This window comes from Musca domestica, unplaced genomic scaffold, assembly GCF_030504385.1.
Source record: "Musca domestica strain aabys unplaced genomic scaffold, Musca_domestica.polishedcontigs.V.1.1 29, whole genome shotgun sequence".
In the NCBI taxonomy this organism is placed as follows: domain Eukaryota; kingdom Metazoa; phylum Arthropoda; class Insecta; order Diptera; family Muscidae; genus Musca; species Musca domestica.
The window spans coordinates 2,488,581-2,506,200 of record NW_026712296.1 but is presented as its reverse complement, the minus strand read 5'-3'; the positions used below and the strand labels follow the sequence as shown (position 1 = coordinate 2,506,200).

Below are 17,620 nucleotides of genomic sequence, written 5' to 3'. Positions count from 1 at the left end.
CAATTTTCACCATTCAATTCGGAATGGCCTCTTGCCAGAAAACGGAAAAACATACCAATAAAAAGTGAAACTTTTGTCGATTTTTTTAAATTTTTGTCATATTTTTTATCGCATGCGATTTTTTCAATTTGACTTACAATTTTGAATTGTAAATTTTCTAAATTTTTACACCCCCCAACACTACGTTTTGAGGGTATTATATGCAAATCGCAATTATCGTCCGATCCACACGAAATTTTGCATGGGGGTAGGGTTAGGGTCAGAATTAAAGCCTATTGTTCTTAAGATGTGCATTTAGAGGTGCAAATAGACTAAAACAAATTTAATTTTTTTCTATTTTTTTTTTGCCGCTCTATAGGCCACAATTGAAAACTAATCGACACGGAATTTCGCATCAGAAGAGAATTAAGGACAGGGAAGAAGTTTAGCATTTTGGATGACCATTGGATTATATTTAGCTGTAAAATATACGTGTGAAATTGTTTTGAATACTTAACAACACTACGGAGTGCGTAAATATTGGCCAAATTCTCCGGGTCAAAAAACGAAGGGTAACTTCTGGGCGGAGCCCTTTGACATTATTTCTAAAACGAAATCTTCGAAAATGGATTTGGATATAAGGGGACTTCGAACATATTGTAGTGTTGTAGGGTATAACATGGTCGGCCCCGCACGACTATAGCCTTTGCTTACTTGTTTTTTTAATATGATTTGGCAAATTAATTTTTGTTCAAAATTTCGTTACTCGTTCCGAATTTCATTAGAATCGGACATACATACCGTGATTGGTGCATAAAATATACGAAATCGGCCGAAAATGCAGGGTGAGATTAAAAAAACTGCAACAAACTCAAACTCCACAATTTTTTTTTTTTTTAAATTTTATTGAATGTAAGCAAAAAATATCGGAAGTAGCATCAAATTTTAGAATAAGTTTAGATTTGTTCGATTTGGTCACCTTTGGAACGAATTATGGCCTTCAAACGGCCAATGAAACCGTCACACGCTGCCCGAATGTTGCTCTGCGGTATTTTGGCCCATTCTATGATCGACACTTTGGTATTTTTTAGTGCCAAACTTACTTTCCAAAATACTCCAGACACAATAGTTCAACGGTTGGTATCCGGATATTTTGGTGGCCATTGTGCGCTGGAAATGAAGCGAGGAACCTCATTTTGTAACCATTCTTGGGTGGCGCGTGCTGATTGCGATGGTGCTGAGTCCTGTTGGAACGTCCAAGGTCTGCGTCCAAAATGTTTGCGTGCCCAAGGCTTTAACACATCTCCAGAATATTTTCGCGATAATATTCGGCATTTATTCTGATGCCACGGTCGATTAATACAAGCGGAGAACGAACATCGGCTGTATGGCGGCCCACACCATCACCATGACCGGCGCTTGAGTTCTGGTTCCAACCGAAGGTGCACATTTTCAGCTGACCTCTTTGGCAAATAAACACGATCATTTTGTTCGTTTACAAACTGCTGGACAACGAATTTTTTTCTCATCGGAGAAAACCAAATTCGGCAGTTCACCACTTTCGGCTAAGCGAAGCAACTCTTTAGCTCTTTTGAGTCTACTTTCCTTCTGTTGCGGTGTAAGTTCTTGCACTTTTTGGAATTTCAATGGATTTACCCCGAGCTCATTTTCCAATATTTGCCGAATGGAATATTGCGATTTGTTCAGCTCACGAACCATTTTTAGGCCACTGCGATGCGGGTTTCGATCAAGTCGCTTCTTTACTTTTCGAACCATTTCTGCTGATGTTGCTGTTTTCTTCCAGCCATTTCCTTGACATCGGGCTACGCTACCAGTATCACGGTAACGAGCGACGGTACGAGACACAAAAGATTTTTTCACATTTAAATGCTGGAGTGCTCTAACGATAGCCACTTGCGGTTTTCAAGCCAAATATAAAGAAATCACACTATCACGCTTGAATTCCATCACGAATAACTTTTTTTCAGGAAAATTCTCGGCAAAATGCTTTTGTACGCTTGTAAACAATATAATGAGCTGACACTGGAATAATTTTAAGAGCTGTCGGACGAGTGGCTTAAAAATGACGGCAGTCTGAAGTTGGTTGCAGTTTTTCATCTCACCGTGTATATATTTCATCCGATTTGGGTTTTAAGTCTCTCACATGCATAATATGCACACCACAAGAATTATATTTGGTACTGGATGTCAGATACAAGACAGAAATACCTATGTTAAATTTTATCGAGTTCGGATCAGATTTGGATATATCTTCCATATATATCTTTATCCGATACCAGGTTTATTCCACACCAAATGGCTAATATCAGCCCAAACTAAATCTTGGCAATTCCGATTTGAGATTTTAAGTCTCTCACATGCGTAATATGCACTCCTCAACATTAATTTTTGGTGCCAGATATCAGATACATCTCGAAATCTGCCAAATTTTACAGAGATTGGTTCAGATTTTTATATATCTTCGATATACAGCTTCACCCGATTTAACGGTTATTGTTCACCATATATATGTAATATCAGCCTAAATTGGATAGATTTTTTCATATTCAATCGAATTTTACCATTGGGTTAAACATGGTCCGGTATATCTAATGCTCAAATAAATGTTTATACTTACAACACTATGTGTTGGGGGTATTATAAGTTTGATTGGGCCAAAAATTATGTAACACCACGAAATATTGGTTTCCCACATAGGAAAGTATATATGGATCTTCCTAGCTTGCCGAGCTGAGTCGATCTAGCTATGTATGTCAGTCCGTCCGTCTGTCCGTCTGTCCATGTTAATTTGTAATCACTCTACAGGTCGCAATTATGGCCCGATCCTCACGAAATTCAGAATGGAGGTGGGGATAGAGCCAGAATAGAACCCTATTTCTTTTGGAGATAATCGCATAATATTTAGGGCATGAAATGGACCAAAAACTAAAAAAAAATCCTGATTTTGCAGTTGCTCTACTGGTCGCAATTATAGACCAATCGACGTGGAAGTTAGCATGCGGCCACAACATTTGTGTTAAATAAAAGTCAAATTTTCCATTAAACCGCGAATATTTTTAATCCCGGCGATTCTGACCGTTACGTAGATGCTAATAGTAAGTATATCGGATATATATAGAGAAATATATGCAACGTATATAAACAAAGGAAGGGGATGTTAGTTGGAATGCTTATATCTCAAGAATGGCTGGACCGATTTTGACAAATTTTGTCAATTCAGAATGCCCTCTTGACATAAAGGAATAAAATCTAAAAATCGCATAAAAAGCTATCAATAATGATGTTAATATAGATTTTGTAGTATTTTGTGACATTTTTTTATTTTTTAATATTTTTTATCGCATGCGATTTTTTCAATTTGACTTATAATATTGGAAATATAAATATTACAAAAAAAATATAACATTTTTTCACCTTACAACACAGGTTGGGGTTATTATATACAGAAGTGATTGGCCTATTGTTTTCAAAGATGTCCGCAATATATTAGGGGTTGAAATTGACCAACAACTAAAATTTTTCCTGATTTTGCAGCCATTGTAAAGGTCACAAGTAAAAATCACATGAAGTTAGAGTTTAGGACAGCGGGTAGAATGGACCGCTACTTTTGTGTGAAAAAATACTAACTTACTTACAGGCGATATCCGAAATAAACAAAAGTCGAACTTCTGGCTTTTTATGCTGATTTCATTGACGAATATAGCAGCATATAGTATACAAGGAAATCATATTGATGAGTCTAAATTTGAGATACAGAGGGGCCTATTGCAATGTTTTGATTTGAGATAATCGCAAAATATTTAGGGGTTCAAATGAACCAAAAACAGAAATTTTTTTTCCAAAATAGATTTGGACGTAAGAGGGCTTCTAACGTATTGTAGTGTTGTAGGGTATCACATGGTCGGCCCCGCACGACTATAGCCTTTGCTTACTTGTTTTAAATATAATTTTTATCGAAGTCATATCATGCACTATACAGCAATGATATTTGGCACAAGAGCCTCCGTCAAATTTGTTGCAAATCAATTCAGATTTGGAAACATTTCCCAAATTGTGACTACTCTAAAGCCATGATACGCATTAAAAAGGGGGTTTATAGTTGGTATGATCTTCTTCAAATTGTTGACCTTTTTGACTTTTCGCCCGATTTTTTGACCTTTACTTACTGCTTTTTGTATTTTGATAGCGATAGTGTCTTTTCCACTTTTCAGTACTGATAAATAAATGAGAATCAAATGACAAAATGTTCAAAAATGAAGAAAGAAGTATTCAAAATTTTTGCAAAATTTTTTTGTGGTTTATTTAGAATTCGAGTGTTGGTCTAATTTTTTCCTCCTGGCTGTCTAAAAATAGTCCTCGTTTAGAGACTTATTATAGATTTTAAGTCTTCCAACCACTGTAGCCATTTTGGGTCTATTAAGCAGCAAAGAAGAAACAAGATTGTCAATCCATCCATCTCACACATCACATAGTAGTAGATTCTTATGACTTGCCAATAAAAAAAAACAACCGCCAACGTTACATGATCCTCAACTGATGGCCGGCTGATTGTCTGACAGGTTGGTTGGTTGGTTGATTGGTCAAGTGATGATTGCATTATATTGACATTTGATCGTTTTTAAAAACTAACACACCCAATGAAATTTTGTTGGAATTTCGTCGACGAGTTTCACATTTTCCTTCGCACCACTGGAATATGCAAATGTAATTTTAATTGGAAAATCTTTTTTCGCTCATATTTTTCATTGCCCGGACAGATTTCTCTTTGTGGGCAAGTTTGGGAAATTGCCTCAACTTAATATAGATTCATTCTGATGGAAGAATAAACTTTGTCAAATATTTTAACAAATTAACAGGTCTTGTCGGACCATCACATACATTCATATTTTTATTGAGTTTAGTTAATCTAAATTCCAAAATATTTTTTTCTTTTCTTTCTTGCAGGAATTCGTGATTTAAAAGGAAATCCGTTGGTTACAGTTGATGCTGAAAGTGTCCTGGCTGCTGGTCTTAATTGTTATGAGATTGCAACTCTACTTTTGTACTACAGTACCATACCGGAAAGGTAAGATTATTATAACTCGTTTATTTGTTATTTCTGGTTTCATGAAGATCGGGACACCAAAGCCATTCATTAATTATCATTATCAAATTTTACAGAATTTACAAATTTTATTTATTATAAAACAAGTAAGCAAAAGCTGTAGTCGTGCAGGGCCGACCAAGTGATACCCTACAACACAACAATATGTTGAAAGCCCCCTTATGTCAAAATCGAATTTGGAAGATTTCGCTTTTGAAATGATGTCATAGAGCCCTGCCCAGATGTTACACTTTGCTTTTTGATCGGGGGCATTTACGCACTCCCTAATCTTGTTAGGTATGCAAAACAACCTCACACGAAAGTTGTGGTCCATTTTAAAACTATATATAATCCAATGGTCATCAAAATGCTCTCTCCTCTCATGCAAAATTACTTGTCGATCGGTCTTTAATTATGACCAGTAGAGCGACTGCAAAATTCGGAAAATTTCATTTTTTAACCCATAAATGTATGCCTTCAAAACACCCCATGTTAAATTTCGTGAGGATCGGACGATAATTTTCGCCTGTTTATAATACCCTCAACAGATAGTTTTGCAGTGTGTCGAAAATCTTTACAAAATGTACAAATCAAAATTGTAAGCAAAATTGACAAAATCACATGAGATTGTCATATTTTTACGCGATTTGCTTATATTTTATGTTGTTATGGCAAGAGACCATTCCGAACTGATGAGAATTCTGAAAATCAGTCCAGCGGTTTTTGACTTATAACTTAGATCTATTTCTTTTACATATACAGGGTGAGATGGAAAACTGCTACCAACATCAGACTGCTGTCATTTCTAAGCCACTCGTCCGACAGCTGTTAAAATTATTCCAGTCATAACTCATTTTATTGCTTACAAGTGTACAAAATCATTTTGGTGAGAATTTTCCAGAAAAAAAAAAGTTATTCGGGATGGAATTCAAGCGTTATAGTGTGATTTTTTTATATTTGGCTTGAAAACCGCAAGTGTCTATCGTTAGAGTACTCCAGCATTTAAATGTGAATAAATCTTTTCTGTCTCGTACCATCGTTACCGAGATACTGGTAGCGTAGCCCGACGCCAAGGAAGTGGATGGAAGAAAACAGCAACATCAGCAGAAATGGTTTGAAAAGTAAAGAAACGACTTGATGGAAACCCGCGTCGCAGTGGCCGAAAATGGCTCATGAGCTGAACATATCGCAATATTCCATTCGGCAAATATTGAAAAATGAGCTCGGGGTATAACCATTGCTAATCCGAAAAGTGGAAGATCTTACACCGCAACAGAAAGAAAATAGACTCAAAAGAACTAAAGGGTTGTCCGAGAGTGGTGAACGGCCGAATTTGGTTTTCTTCAATGAGAAAACATTCGTTGTCCAGCAGTTTGTAAACAAACAAAATGATCGTGTTTACTTGCCAAAGTGGTCAGCTGAAAATGCACACCTTCGGTTGGCCACCAGAACTCAAGCGCCAGACATGGTGATGGCGGCCCCATAACAGATGGTCGCTCTCCGCTCGTATTAATCAACCGTGGAATCAGAATAAATACCGAATATTATCGCGAATATTCTGGAGGGTGTATTAAAGCCTTGGGCAAGCAAACATTTTAGCCGCATACCTTGGACATTCCAACAGGACTCAGCACCATCGCACTCAGCACACGCCAATCAAAATGGTTGCAAAATTAGGTTCCTCGCTTCATTTCCAGCGCACAGTGTCCACCAAAATCTCCGGATACCAATCTGTTGGACTATTGTGTCTGGAGTATTTTGCAAAGCAAGGTTGGCACTAAAAAATACCAAAGTGTCGATAACCTCAGGCAAGAGCTTCGCCGGGAATGGGCCAAATACGGCAGAGCAACATTCGGGCAGCGTGTGACGTTTCAAGACCATAATTCGTGCCAAAGGTGACCAATTTGAACAAATCTAAACTTATTCTAAAATGTGATGCTATTCAATAAAATTAAAAAAAAAAATGTAAAAATTATGGCATTTGACTTTGTTGCAATTTTATTATCTCACCCTGTATATTGTACCTAGTTTGCTACATAACGTATATCTTGACATCACTGTTATGATCAGAAGTGACCTTTTAATGTATTTGTGATTTGGCCGGGATTGAAATTATTCGCGAAATTTTTTTTTACATAAAGGTCATGGTTTATTATACCCGCTAAATGTTGTCCGATGACCGTACAAATAGGTAGGCTTCTGCTCAGCCCTAAACTCTAATTCATGCAAAATTCCGCTTGGTTCCAATTGGTTTATATTTGTGGCAACAACAAAACGGGAAATTTGTCTGTTTTTGGCCCATTTCAACCTCTAAATATTTTGCGATCATCTCCACAAAAAAACAGGCTTCTATTCTGACCCATTTTCAATTTCGTGGGATCAAGGTTCGGGCAATAATAGCGACCTGTAGCGTGATTACAAATTAACATGGACAGACGGACGGACGGACGGACGGACGGACGGACGGACTTACATACCTAGATCGCTGATGCTCGGCGAGATAGGAAGATCCATATATACTCTCCTATGTCGAGGTGTTACACAATTTTTGGTTCTATCAAACTTATAATACCCCCAATACATAGTGTTGTTGCGTATAAATATCATATATTTTGATCCGAATTTTTCGACAGATTTAGCAAGTTCTCCGAATTTAATGCCAATAGCCACTCTGGAATTTCACTGTCCAAAAGCGAGACTAGGTTATGGAAAACTCCAAGAGGATTTAATACCACTCAGTTTATAGATTATAGCCCCACAAATTTGTCATTCCGTTTGTAACTCCCCGAACTACTCACGTAGACCCTATAAAGTATATTATTCTTGATCAGCATAAAATTCTATTTCGATTTTGCCCTTTTGTAGAAATTGCACTAACTTCCGAACGAAATGAAGAATATTGTTGAATTTTGCTCCATATATTTTAAATTTGCAGGATTTTTGGTATAGACCCCATATTACTGTATTTCCAAATACTCAGTGCTTGTATGATTCAAATTTGGTATTTGGAGTACTACCTCCTAGGACAGAAAATTGGCTTAACACATTGAATTTTCACATTTTTCACCGAAATTGTTTCAAATTTGGAACATGTGGAGATCGTATTGGGTACTACTTAAGCAGTTAAACAGGTCTTCGTATAGGCCCCATAAAATGGTACCACCCTATATTTGGTATTTTGATGATTTCAGCGACATTGTTCAACAAAATTATTTTAATGCCGGTATTTAGAGTTGATAGAAAATTACCTTAATAGGTCCACATTTCCGTAAATTCCCATATAACTGTACCACCCGTTTTTGAGTGGAAGTAAAATTCGTTAAAAATCGAGCAGATTCTAGTCTTGTCGAGCACTCTTTTAATTTTTTTCATACGGTTGTTAAATTAAAGTGTATTTTCTTCTTCTTCTTACTCTTGCCCCTCCTTCCTCCTCTCCCATCTACCTCCCAATATTCAGTATTTTGATGATTTTAGCGACACTTTTCCCCGGTATTGTAAGTTCGTAATGGATACTACAGCCTATGACAGAAAATTGCCTATGCAGGTCAAAGTCTTCGTATAGCCCCCCATATAACGATACCTTCCGACATTCGGTATTTTTATGATTTTAGCGCATTGCTCACCGGAATTGTTTCAAATTTTATATCTAAAATTTGTAATGTGTACTACTGCCTATAACAAAAAAATACTTATGGCCGACCACGTCTTCGTATAGCCCTCATTAAAGGGGTTTGATTTGAAAGACATTTTGCTACTTATTTTTTTTTTAATTTTCAAGTTTCTTCGAAAAGATGGAGGGTATTAAAACTTCCCCCTGCCGAACTCTGCTGTTTTTTTTACTTGTTTTCCACTCATTTTCACTGTTAGAACAAACTATGTGTTCTAATTTGAGCTATTAGCTCCCACTCCAATCTTTCAAACAGGAGTGACTGAGGAGGGCTACCGCACATAACAATAGAGAAGACTCCATAAAACAAACTCCCACTCTTAGTTCGTTTCGGGAGTTTTTGATTAGGAATAATCCATTCCGCTGATCAAGAATATATATACTTTGTTGGAAATTACATGAGTATTTCGAGGAGTTACAAACGGAATGACAAAGTTAATATACCCTTCATAGCATGGCGGAATATATTTGAAGCTCTAATCAACGTGGCTAGTCCTTTCTTCTCAAATGGTGTTCAGGATTAATAAAACGTATGTATATCCCAATGGCACCATTCATCTAATTTCGATAGAAGTATTGCCTTTGGAAAAATCAGAGAATAATTTGACCTTTTATTCTTATTTTCAAAAATTTCACTAATTGTGGGGGAGGTGTGAGCAGAAGCAGACAGATATTTTCTTCTTTCAAACTGGATCAAAACACTGGGAAATTTTGAGATTGATTTTCCATCTTAAAATATTTATTAATAATTTTTTATCTATTGTTGAGGAGACACAAAAAGTAGTGAACCGATACTTTCAATTTTCTCCTCTGTTCCTAAATTCGATGCATATATTTGTGGTTCGCTTGCCTACTATGTGATTAGGGATTTGTAGAACTTCGGTCCTTGGTAGGATGATAAACAAAAAGAATTGGCCGATATACACCTTATTTAACCGAAAGATAATATTGGCTAAAAATTAGTGGCGCAAAAGTAATCATTCTATCAGAAAATGCTATAAATTTTACGGTTGGCCCCTAATGTCTCAATTACAGCCAAAAAAACATCGGAACGTCTGTCAAGTACATATGCATGTACAAGGTAGCGCAAAAGTAAACTTCTGATGGTTTTTGGGTGTAATTAAAACATGAGGTGCCAATCGTAAAATGTATAGCATTTTCTGATAGGAGGATTACTTTTACGCCACCTTGTATAATGAGGGTTATAGTTGTTTCATGATCAATATTATTTATATTCGAACTTTACTTGAATCTAAATTTTTGTACACTACGCCACACTATGGTGCACTGTAGCACCCAAAAAGTGGAAATTGTTTGCCCAATTTTGGCCATTTGTAAAGCTCATTTATGCCAGGCCAAAATGCCAAACAACATCTCACAATGTTGGAAATTCGGGGAATAACTCTCAACATACCGTAAATATGGAGGTACTATTATCGTGCTTTTAAGAGATGCTGGTCATACTTCATATAGTCTCCGATGATTATTTCGAGGTGGTTCAAACCTCCATTTTACGGTGTAGATGGTTTTGTTACATTAACCGATATTATTTAAAAATTTCAAGTTTCTGAAATATATTTATAATTTTTTTGTTGACTCCAGCTTTGACCGCTGGGCTTAAAATAAATTCAACCAAGGCCCTAGTTTTAGTTTTATTTTTTCTCACCTATCATGTAAAAATCTCCACAAGAATTCTTTATGCCCAAATATCTAGATTTTGTACAACTTCTTTGGCCAGAACTATTTTTAATACGCCAACTATGCGTGCCAAATTTGAAATTCTTTACGGTTAATAAATGCATTTTTTCCGATTTGCGAAGGAGAGGAATTTCAGACATCCATTCATTCATACTTCACTCAAAAGTCGTTAAAGTGCATTTCACACAAGCAAAGGCATCCGCATTGTTGGTTGTTGCGACAAAGCAACGCCACAATAAAAGTTCACATCGTGTGGCTTGAAGGCCAGCAAGGCATTGTACAGGTAGCACTAGTAAAACTCGTCTTTATTACAAGATTATTTGGCTGGTTAATTTGGAATTTGAGGTTATTTTCATAACCTCCTCCAGATGATGCTGTGGTATTCTAAATTGGTCATTTCGTTTGCAACAACTCTGAATATTGGTCGGAGAGCCCATAAAGTAAAACTTGATCAGCATAAAATCCCAAATTATCTATAATTTTAATTCTGGTTTCAGAAAATGTATGATCTCTTCTTGCCAAAAAACGCACTTCGGCCCAAATTAAAGCATTTCAGATGAATTTCCCACAAATTGGGTTTAATACGACGATTCATGTTTTCAGAGGATAAAATCAATCTTTGCAAAAAGCTACTGATATTTGTCCAATAATTGGAGCTGTTATACAGCGGTACCTTTCTGTTTATGATATTCTGAGGTTTCATCCAAACTTAACAGTTATTTGACATTTTCGGTTATCATTAAACCAAAATTAGACCTACGCCATTTTGTTTAATATCAGTTCACATTTTGACATTAGCCCAGTATAGCAATGTTGTCGGCTTTCGGTGTTTTAAAGTTCTAGTCTCATCTGTGACCCAAATTGGATGTAAATTGATTTTTTAAATTTAGATATAATTAGGTTCAAAAAGTGAATATATCGATCGGAATGGCTATTCAAACTCGGTGAAATAAAGGGTAAGATAAAAAACTGCAACAAAGTCAAACGCCATAATTTTTTTAAAAGTTTTTTTTTAAAGTTTATTGAATGAAAGCAAAAAATGTCGGAAATAGCATCAAATTTTAGAATAAGTTTAGATTTGTTCGAATTGGTCACCTTTGGCACGAATTATGGCCCTCAAACGGCCAATGAAACCGTCACACGCTGCCCGAATGTTGCTCTGCGGTATTTTGGCCCATTCCCGGCGAAGCGTTTACTTGAGGTGATCGACACTTTGGTATTTTTTAGTGTCAACCTTGCTTTCCAAAATACTCCAGACACAATAGTCCAACGGATTGGTATCCGAAGAATTTGGTGGCCATTGTGCGCTGGAAATGAAGCGAGGAACCTCCTTGGGTGGCGCGTGCTGAATGCGATGGTGCTGAGTTCTGTTGGAATGTCCAAAGTCTGCGGCCAAAATGTTTGCGTGCCCAAGGCTTTAATACACCCCCAGAATATTTTTTGCGGTAATATTCGACATTTATTCTGATGTCACGGTATTTTGATTCATTCCCGGCGAAGCGCTTGCTTGAGGTGATCGACACTTTGGTAGTTTTTAGTGCCAAAATTCTTGTGTGGCGCCTGCTGAGTACTGAGTCCTGTTGGAATTCCCAAGGTCTGCGGCCAAAATGTTTGCGTGCCCAAGGCTTTAATACACCCCCCAGAATACTTTTGCGATAATATTCAGCATTTATTCTGATGCCACGGTCGATTAATACGACCGGAGAGCGACCATCGGCTGTTATGGCGGTCCACACCATCACCATGGCCGTCGCTTGAGTTCTGGTGGCCAACCGAAGGTGCACATTTTCACCTGACCTCTTTGGCAAGTAAACACGATCATTTTGTTTGTTAACAAACTGCTGGACAACGAAAGATTTCTCCTCGTAGAAACCCAAATTCGACAGTGTACCACTTTAGGCCAAGCGATGGAACTCTTTTTAGCTCTTTTCAGTCTATTTTCTTTCTGTTGCGATGTAAGTTTTTGCACATTTTTGAATTTTAATGGCTTTATCCCGAGCTCATTTTTCAATATTTGCGGAATGGAATTTTGCGATATGTTCAGCTCACGGGGCATTTTTCAGACACTTCGACGCGGGTTTCGATTAAATCGCTTCTTTACTTTTCAAACCATTTCTGTTGATGTTGCTGTTATCTACCGTCCACTTCCTTGACGTCGGGCTACGCTACAAGTATCACGGTAACAAGCGATGGTACGAGACCCAAAAGATTTATTCGCATTTAAATTCTGGAGTGTTCTAACGATAGTCACTGGTGGTTTTCCAGCCAAATATAAAGAAATCACACTATCACGCTTGAATTCCATCACGAATAACTTTTTTTCTGAAAAATTCTCACCAAAATGCTTTTGTACGCTTGTAAACAATATAATGAGCTGGCACTAGAATAATTTTAACAGTTGTCGGATGAGTGACTGAGAAATGACAGCAGTCTGAATTTGGTTGCAGTTTTTTCATCTCACCCTGTATATGGGAGCCATAGCTATATCTGAACCGATTTTTACCAAATTTGATGTACTTGCTTCTAGACTGAATTCGGTCGGATGTTCCGAAATTCAGGTCATTTTGACTGATATTGGCCATTTGGTGTTCAATTAACCCAAATCGGATGAAACATATATGTGGCAGCTATATCTATATCTAAACCGATTTTCACCAAATTTGGTGCAATCGCTTCTAGACTGAATTCGGTCGGATGTTCCGAAATTCAGGTCATTTTGACTGATATTGGCCATTTGGTGCACAATTAAGCGGAAATCTGTTGAAGATATATCTATAATCGGAGCTATACCTAAATTTGAGCCGATTCTCCCCAATTTCAATAGGGTTCGTTCCTGGGCCAAACAAATACTGTTTGGAAAGTCCAAAAACCGATTCTTAGCTGATTGGGCATAATCGATAAAGAAAGTCGCATTCTTGGTGAAAGACAAAAGTCAAAGTCGACTTTTTGATGGAATACAGAAGTCAACTATTGCTGTCTACTTCTTCGCCAGCAGGCTACTTTTGAAATGAATCAAAAGTAGGCTGCTGAGCCAAGATTTCTGGTGGAGTAGGGTTCTGACTCTTTTTACTCTTTGCTGGTGCGATGATTGTTTAGATTCTGGAGTCAATCCCATTTCAACAGTTGTTGTTTCCCCAACAGCCGGATAGTTCTCCTGGCTCTTGCCATTTCTCTTAGCTCCCCTCCTCCACTCGCCTTCTGTGGTGTTGTTATCTTGGGGCAAGTCGACGCTACCGTACCTTTGAAATAGAGAAACTCAACAAAATCGGAACTACAGCAGTATCGTTTCAGTTGGCATCACCGCGCTTCTTTTTGCTGCTACTTTTTTGGGTCCCTTTATTATTAGAGTACAGATTGATTCATTAATCTGATTTTAGTATTAAAAAGTCGAAAATTCAAGAATGATTTCGCCAAGGGTAAATGTTGGAGTTGACTTTCCGTAATTTATTTTCAGATCGTATAATTTGGCTGATTTCTATCTTCGATTTTTTCGATTTTTGCAATCAGCCAAAAATCCATTTTTGATTTAGACTTTTGAAAAGTAAGAGTAAAGTCTATTTCAATTTTAATTTTTGTGCGTAATTTTGCCAATATGTGTAGGTTCATTTTTTCTAAACGAAATCCTACAAACATCAATCCTTCGCATTTCCCCAGACTTATCTGTCCACACATAAAACATTAAAAAACCCTCTAACTCAAAACAACATGTGAATAGAAGAACACAACAATAACAGCAACAAAACTCGAAAAAGCATGTGTTATAAAAATGTCAGACAAGTCATTGGTCGGTCGTTCGTTTTATGAGGTGAAATGAATCAAAAGTCCAACCCAAAGCCGAAGAGGAATGAGGTGGTACCCGAAGCAGCAGCAGCAGCCAACATCACTTAGACACCGTCATTTCTGTTATTACCCACTGTGAACTCGAAGAATGCTGTTCAATTCAATTCTAAGTCATGGCCAAATTAGAGAAGGAGAACAGAAAGCACCGGCATGGGCTCCGACACAGCAGTGTTTGCCAAAGAGTATTGGGCGTTATTTTGGACACAGGTTACGTTTTGACATGACTGGCATTTATGTCAGTTCAAGAGTACAGGTTGTAGCTTTGGTGATGGGATGGAGTGAAGTGAATTTTTGGTGGGAGCTGGTGGGAATGAAAGAGTGATGGGTGTGAATATAAAAAAGATGGTCAAAGTCAGTCTAAGTTTTAGAATTGATTTATTTAGAAAAGAAGACATTAAATATTTTATTGGGACTTTTTACAATACCAAGGCAGTAATAAAATGGATTATCTTAATGCGGAATTTATGATTATATAATATCTAAGTTTTCTGCATACGAGGTTGGGCTAATAGAGCCCAACAAGCGGTCTTCTAAATTGAAATCAAACATGAATTATGGGAATCAGCAATATTTTTAACATAACTATATTGTGGTGTGACCATCAAAATCTAAAAATGTATGACCAGTAATGCCTATGCTGTAACTTGTTATACCCTCCACTACATACTGTTAAGGGTATTAGTTACTTTTGAGGATCTTCATAGAATCATTTCATGAGTCGATTTATGCATATCAGCCCGTCTGTGTATCTTTGTAAACAAAATGCGGGTGACATTTATTATCCGATTGAGATGAAATTTTCCAAACAATATTTGTTTGACCTAACGATGAACCCTATTGAAATGGGTTAGAATCGGTTCAAATTTAGATGTAGCTCCCATATCAACCGGTTCTACCGATTTTGGGTTTATTGTGCACCAAATGGCCAATATCAGTCCAAATCACCTGAATTTTGGCAAATCAGACCGAAATCAGCCTAGAAGCAAGTACTTCAAATTTTGCTGAAAATCGGTTCATATATATGTTTAATCCAATTTGGTGTTAAAGTCCCTCACATGCGTAATATGCACTCCACAACAATGATATTTGATACCGGACATCACACACTGCTCGAACATATATCTGCCAAATATTATAGAGATTGGTTGAGATTTTTATGTATCTTCGATATACATCTTCATCTGATTTTACGGTTATTGCTCACCATATATGTAATATCAACACAAATTGAATATATATATTTTTTTATATTCAACCGAATTTTTCCGGTATATACAGGGTGAGATAAAAAACTGCAACAAAGTCAAACGCCATAATTTTTACATTTTTTTTTTAATTTTATTCATTGAAAACAAAAAATGTCGGAAATAGCATTCAATTTTAGAATAAGTTTAGATTTGTTCGAATTGGTCACCTTTGGCACGAATTATGGCCTTCAAACGGCCACTGAAACCGTCAGACGCTGCCCGAATGTTGCTCGGCGGTATTTTGGCCCATTCCCGGCGAAGCGCTTGCTTGAGGTAGTCGACACTTTGGTATTTTTAGTGCCAACCTTGCTTTCCGAAATACTCCAGACACAATAGTTCGACGAATTGGTATCCGGAGATTTTGGTGGCCATTGTGCGCTGGAAATGAAGCAAGGAATCTCATTGTGTAACCATTCTTAGGTAGCGCGTGCTGAGTGCGATGGTGCTGAGTCCTGTTGGATTGTCCAATACCATAGCCGGCGCTTGTGTTCTGGTGGCCAACCGAAGGTGTACATTTTCAGCTGACCTCTTTGGCAAGTAAACACGGTCATGTTGTTTGTTTACAGACTGCTGGACAACGAATGTTTTCTCATCGGAGAAACACTTTAGCTCTTTTGGGTCTATTTTCTTTCTGTTGCGGTGTAAGTTATTGCACTTTTTGGAATTTCAATGGCATTACCCCGAGCTCATTTTTCAATATTTGACGAATATGTTCAGCTCACGAGCCATTTTTTGGCCACTGTGACGCTTTCTGCTGATGTTGCTGTTTTCTTCCGTCCACTTCCTTGACGTCGGGCTACGCTACCAGTATCACAGTAACGAGCGATGGTACGAGACACAAAAGATTTATTTACATTTAAATGCTGGAGTGCTCTAACGATAGCCACTTGTGGTTTTCCAGCCAAATATAATGAAATCACTCTAGAATTCCATCACGAATAACTTTTTTTCTGGAGAATTCTCGCAAAATGCTTTTGTACGCTTGTAAACAGTACAATGAGCAATCGGACGAGTGGCTTAGAAATGACAGCAGTCTGAAGTTGGTTACAGTTTTTTCATCTCACCCTGTAATGTTCGGAACAGTTACTATAGCCTACGACAAAAATTACTTATGCAGGTATTATACGACGGATTTTTTTTTAATTTTTCAAATTTCTTCCAAATGTTGCAGGGTATAAAAAGTTCGACCCGGCCTAACTTAGATGTTTTTTTACCTATTTAAAATTAAAATGTGCAAATTCCTTCCAAATGGTAGAGGTTATTCAAAGTTCGACCCAGTCGAACTCGCTGCTTTTCCACTAGTTTTTTTTTTATTTAATTTTAATTTATTATAGCAATATTCTAAAGCAGAAATAACATATACTGCTTATATATAGTACTTAAAGACATATTTCAAAAAGTGTTATGTTCCAAAAATTGGAAGTTATTAAATCTACATTTTTTACCTCCCCAAAAACTTACAATTTTAGAAATCTACTTTATGACAGCATTATCTCAAAGCTTTTACCAAAAGTCTATATGCGGAAATTCTTGATTGCATAAGAAATACTGAATTATTGAAACTAGTTACCACTTCTTGGCACCCCTTTAATACAAATACTCATACACAAGTCTTTTTCGACCCCTTTTCCATATTAACAAAATTTCCTCTAACACTACACTTCTAAAAATTTTAACTTTTTCAAAGTTTTCGCACAAATAGTATCTAGATTCATACTCTAAAAGAAATAGAAACTCGTTTTAGTACTTAGAACCTCTTTCATACACCTTGCAGTCTTTCACAAAAAAAAATGATCGACATGATTATTTTTGGAAATCCGGCCTTAAACATTCGCACGATTTTGTTAGTTCCGAAAAAGTACGATTTTTAGAGTCTAATTGTACAGAAACTTAGTGCTTTGCAGACAAGCCCATATATCAAATTTATATCTAACCGTACAATATTTAGTACCATCTTGTACTATTTTCCAAAAACTATACCTTATTAATGTTTTACACCAATAATACGAAACGTCAAGATCTTTACTCTAAAAGTACAAACTATTGGTTTCAGAATCAATTTTTTAAAACATTTTTAAATCTAGT

General features: G+C 36.9%; 1 protein-coding gene across 3 annotated transcripts in view; it reads left to right on the top strand.

Moving 5' to 3' along the window:
• Positions 1–17,620, top strand: part of LOC101893012 (uncharacterized) — a 186,609-nt gene that overhangs the window by 107,416 nt on the left and 61,573 nt on the right. For all 3 annotated transcript variants that reach the window (XM_059124464.1, XM_011293092.3, XM_059124465.1), the window contains one exon: positions 4,945–5,065. In XM_059124464.1, the coding sequence (XP_058980447.1) occupies positions 4,945–5,065 (121 nt within the window). The remainder of the gene's footprint in view (positions 1–4,944; positions 5,066–17,620) is intronic.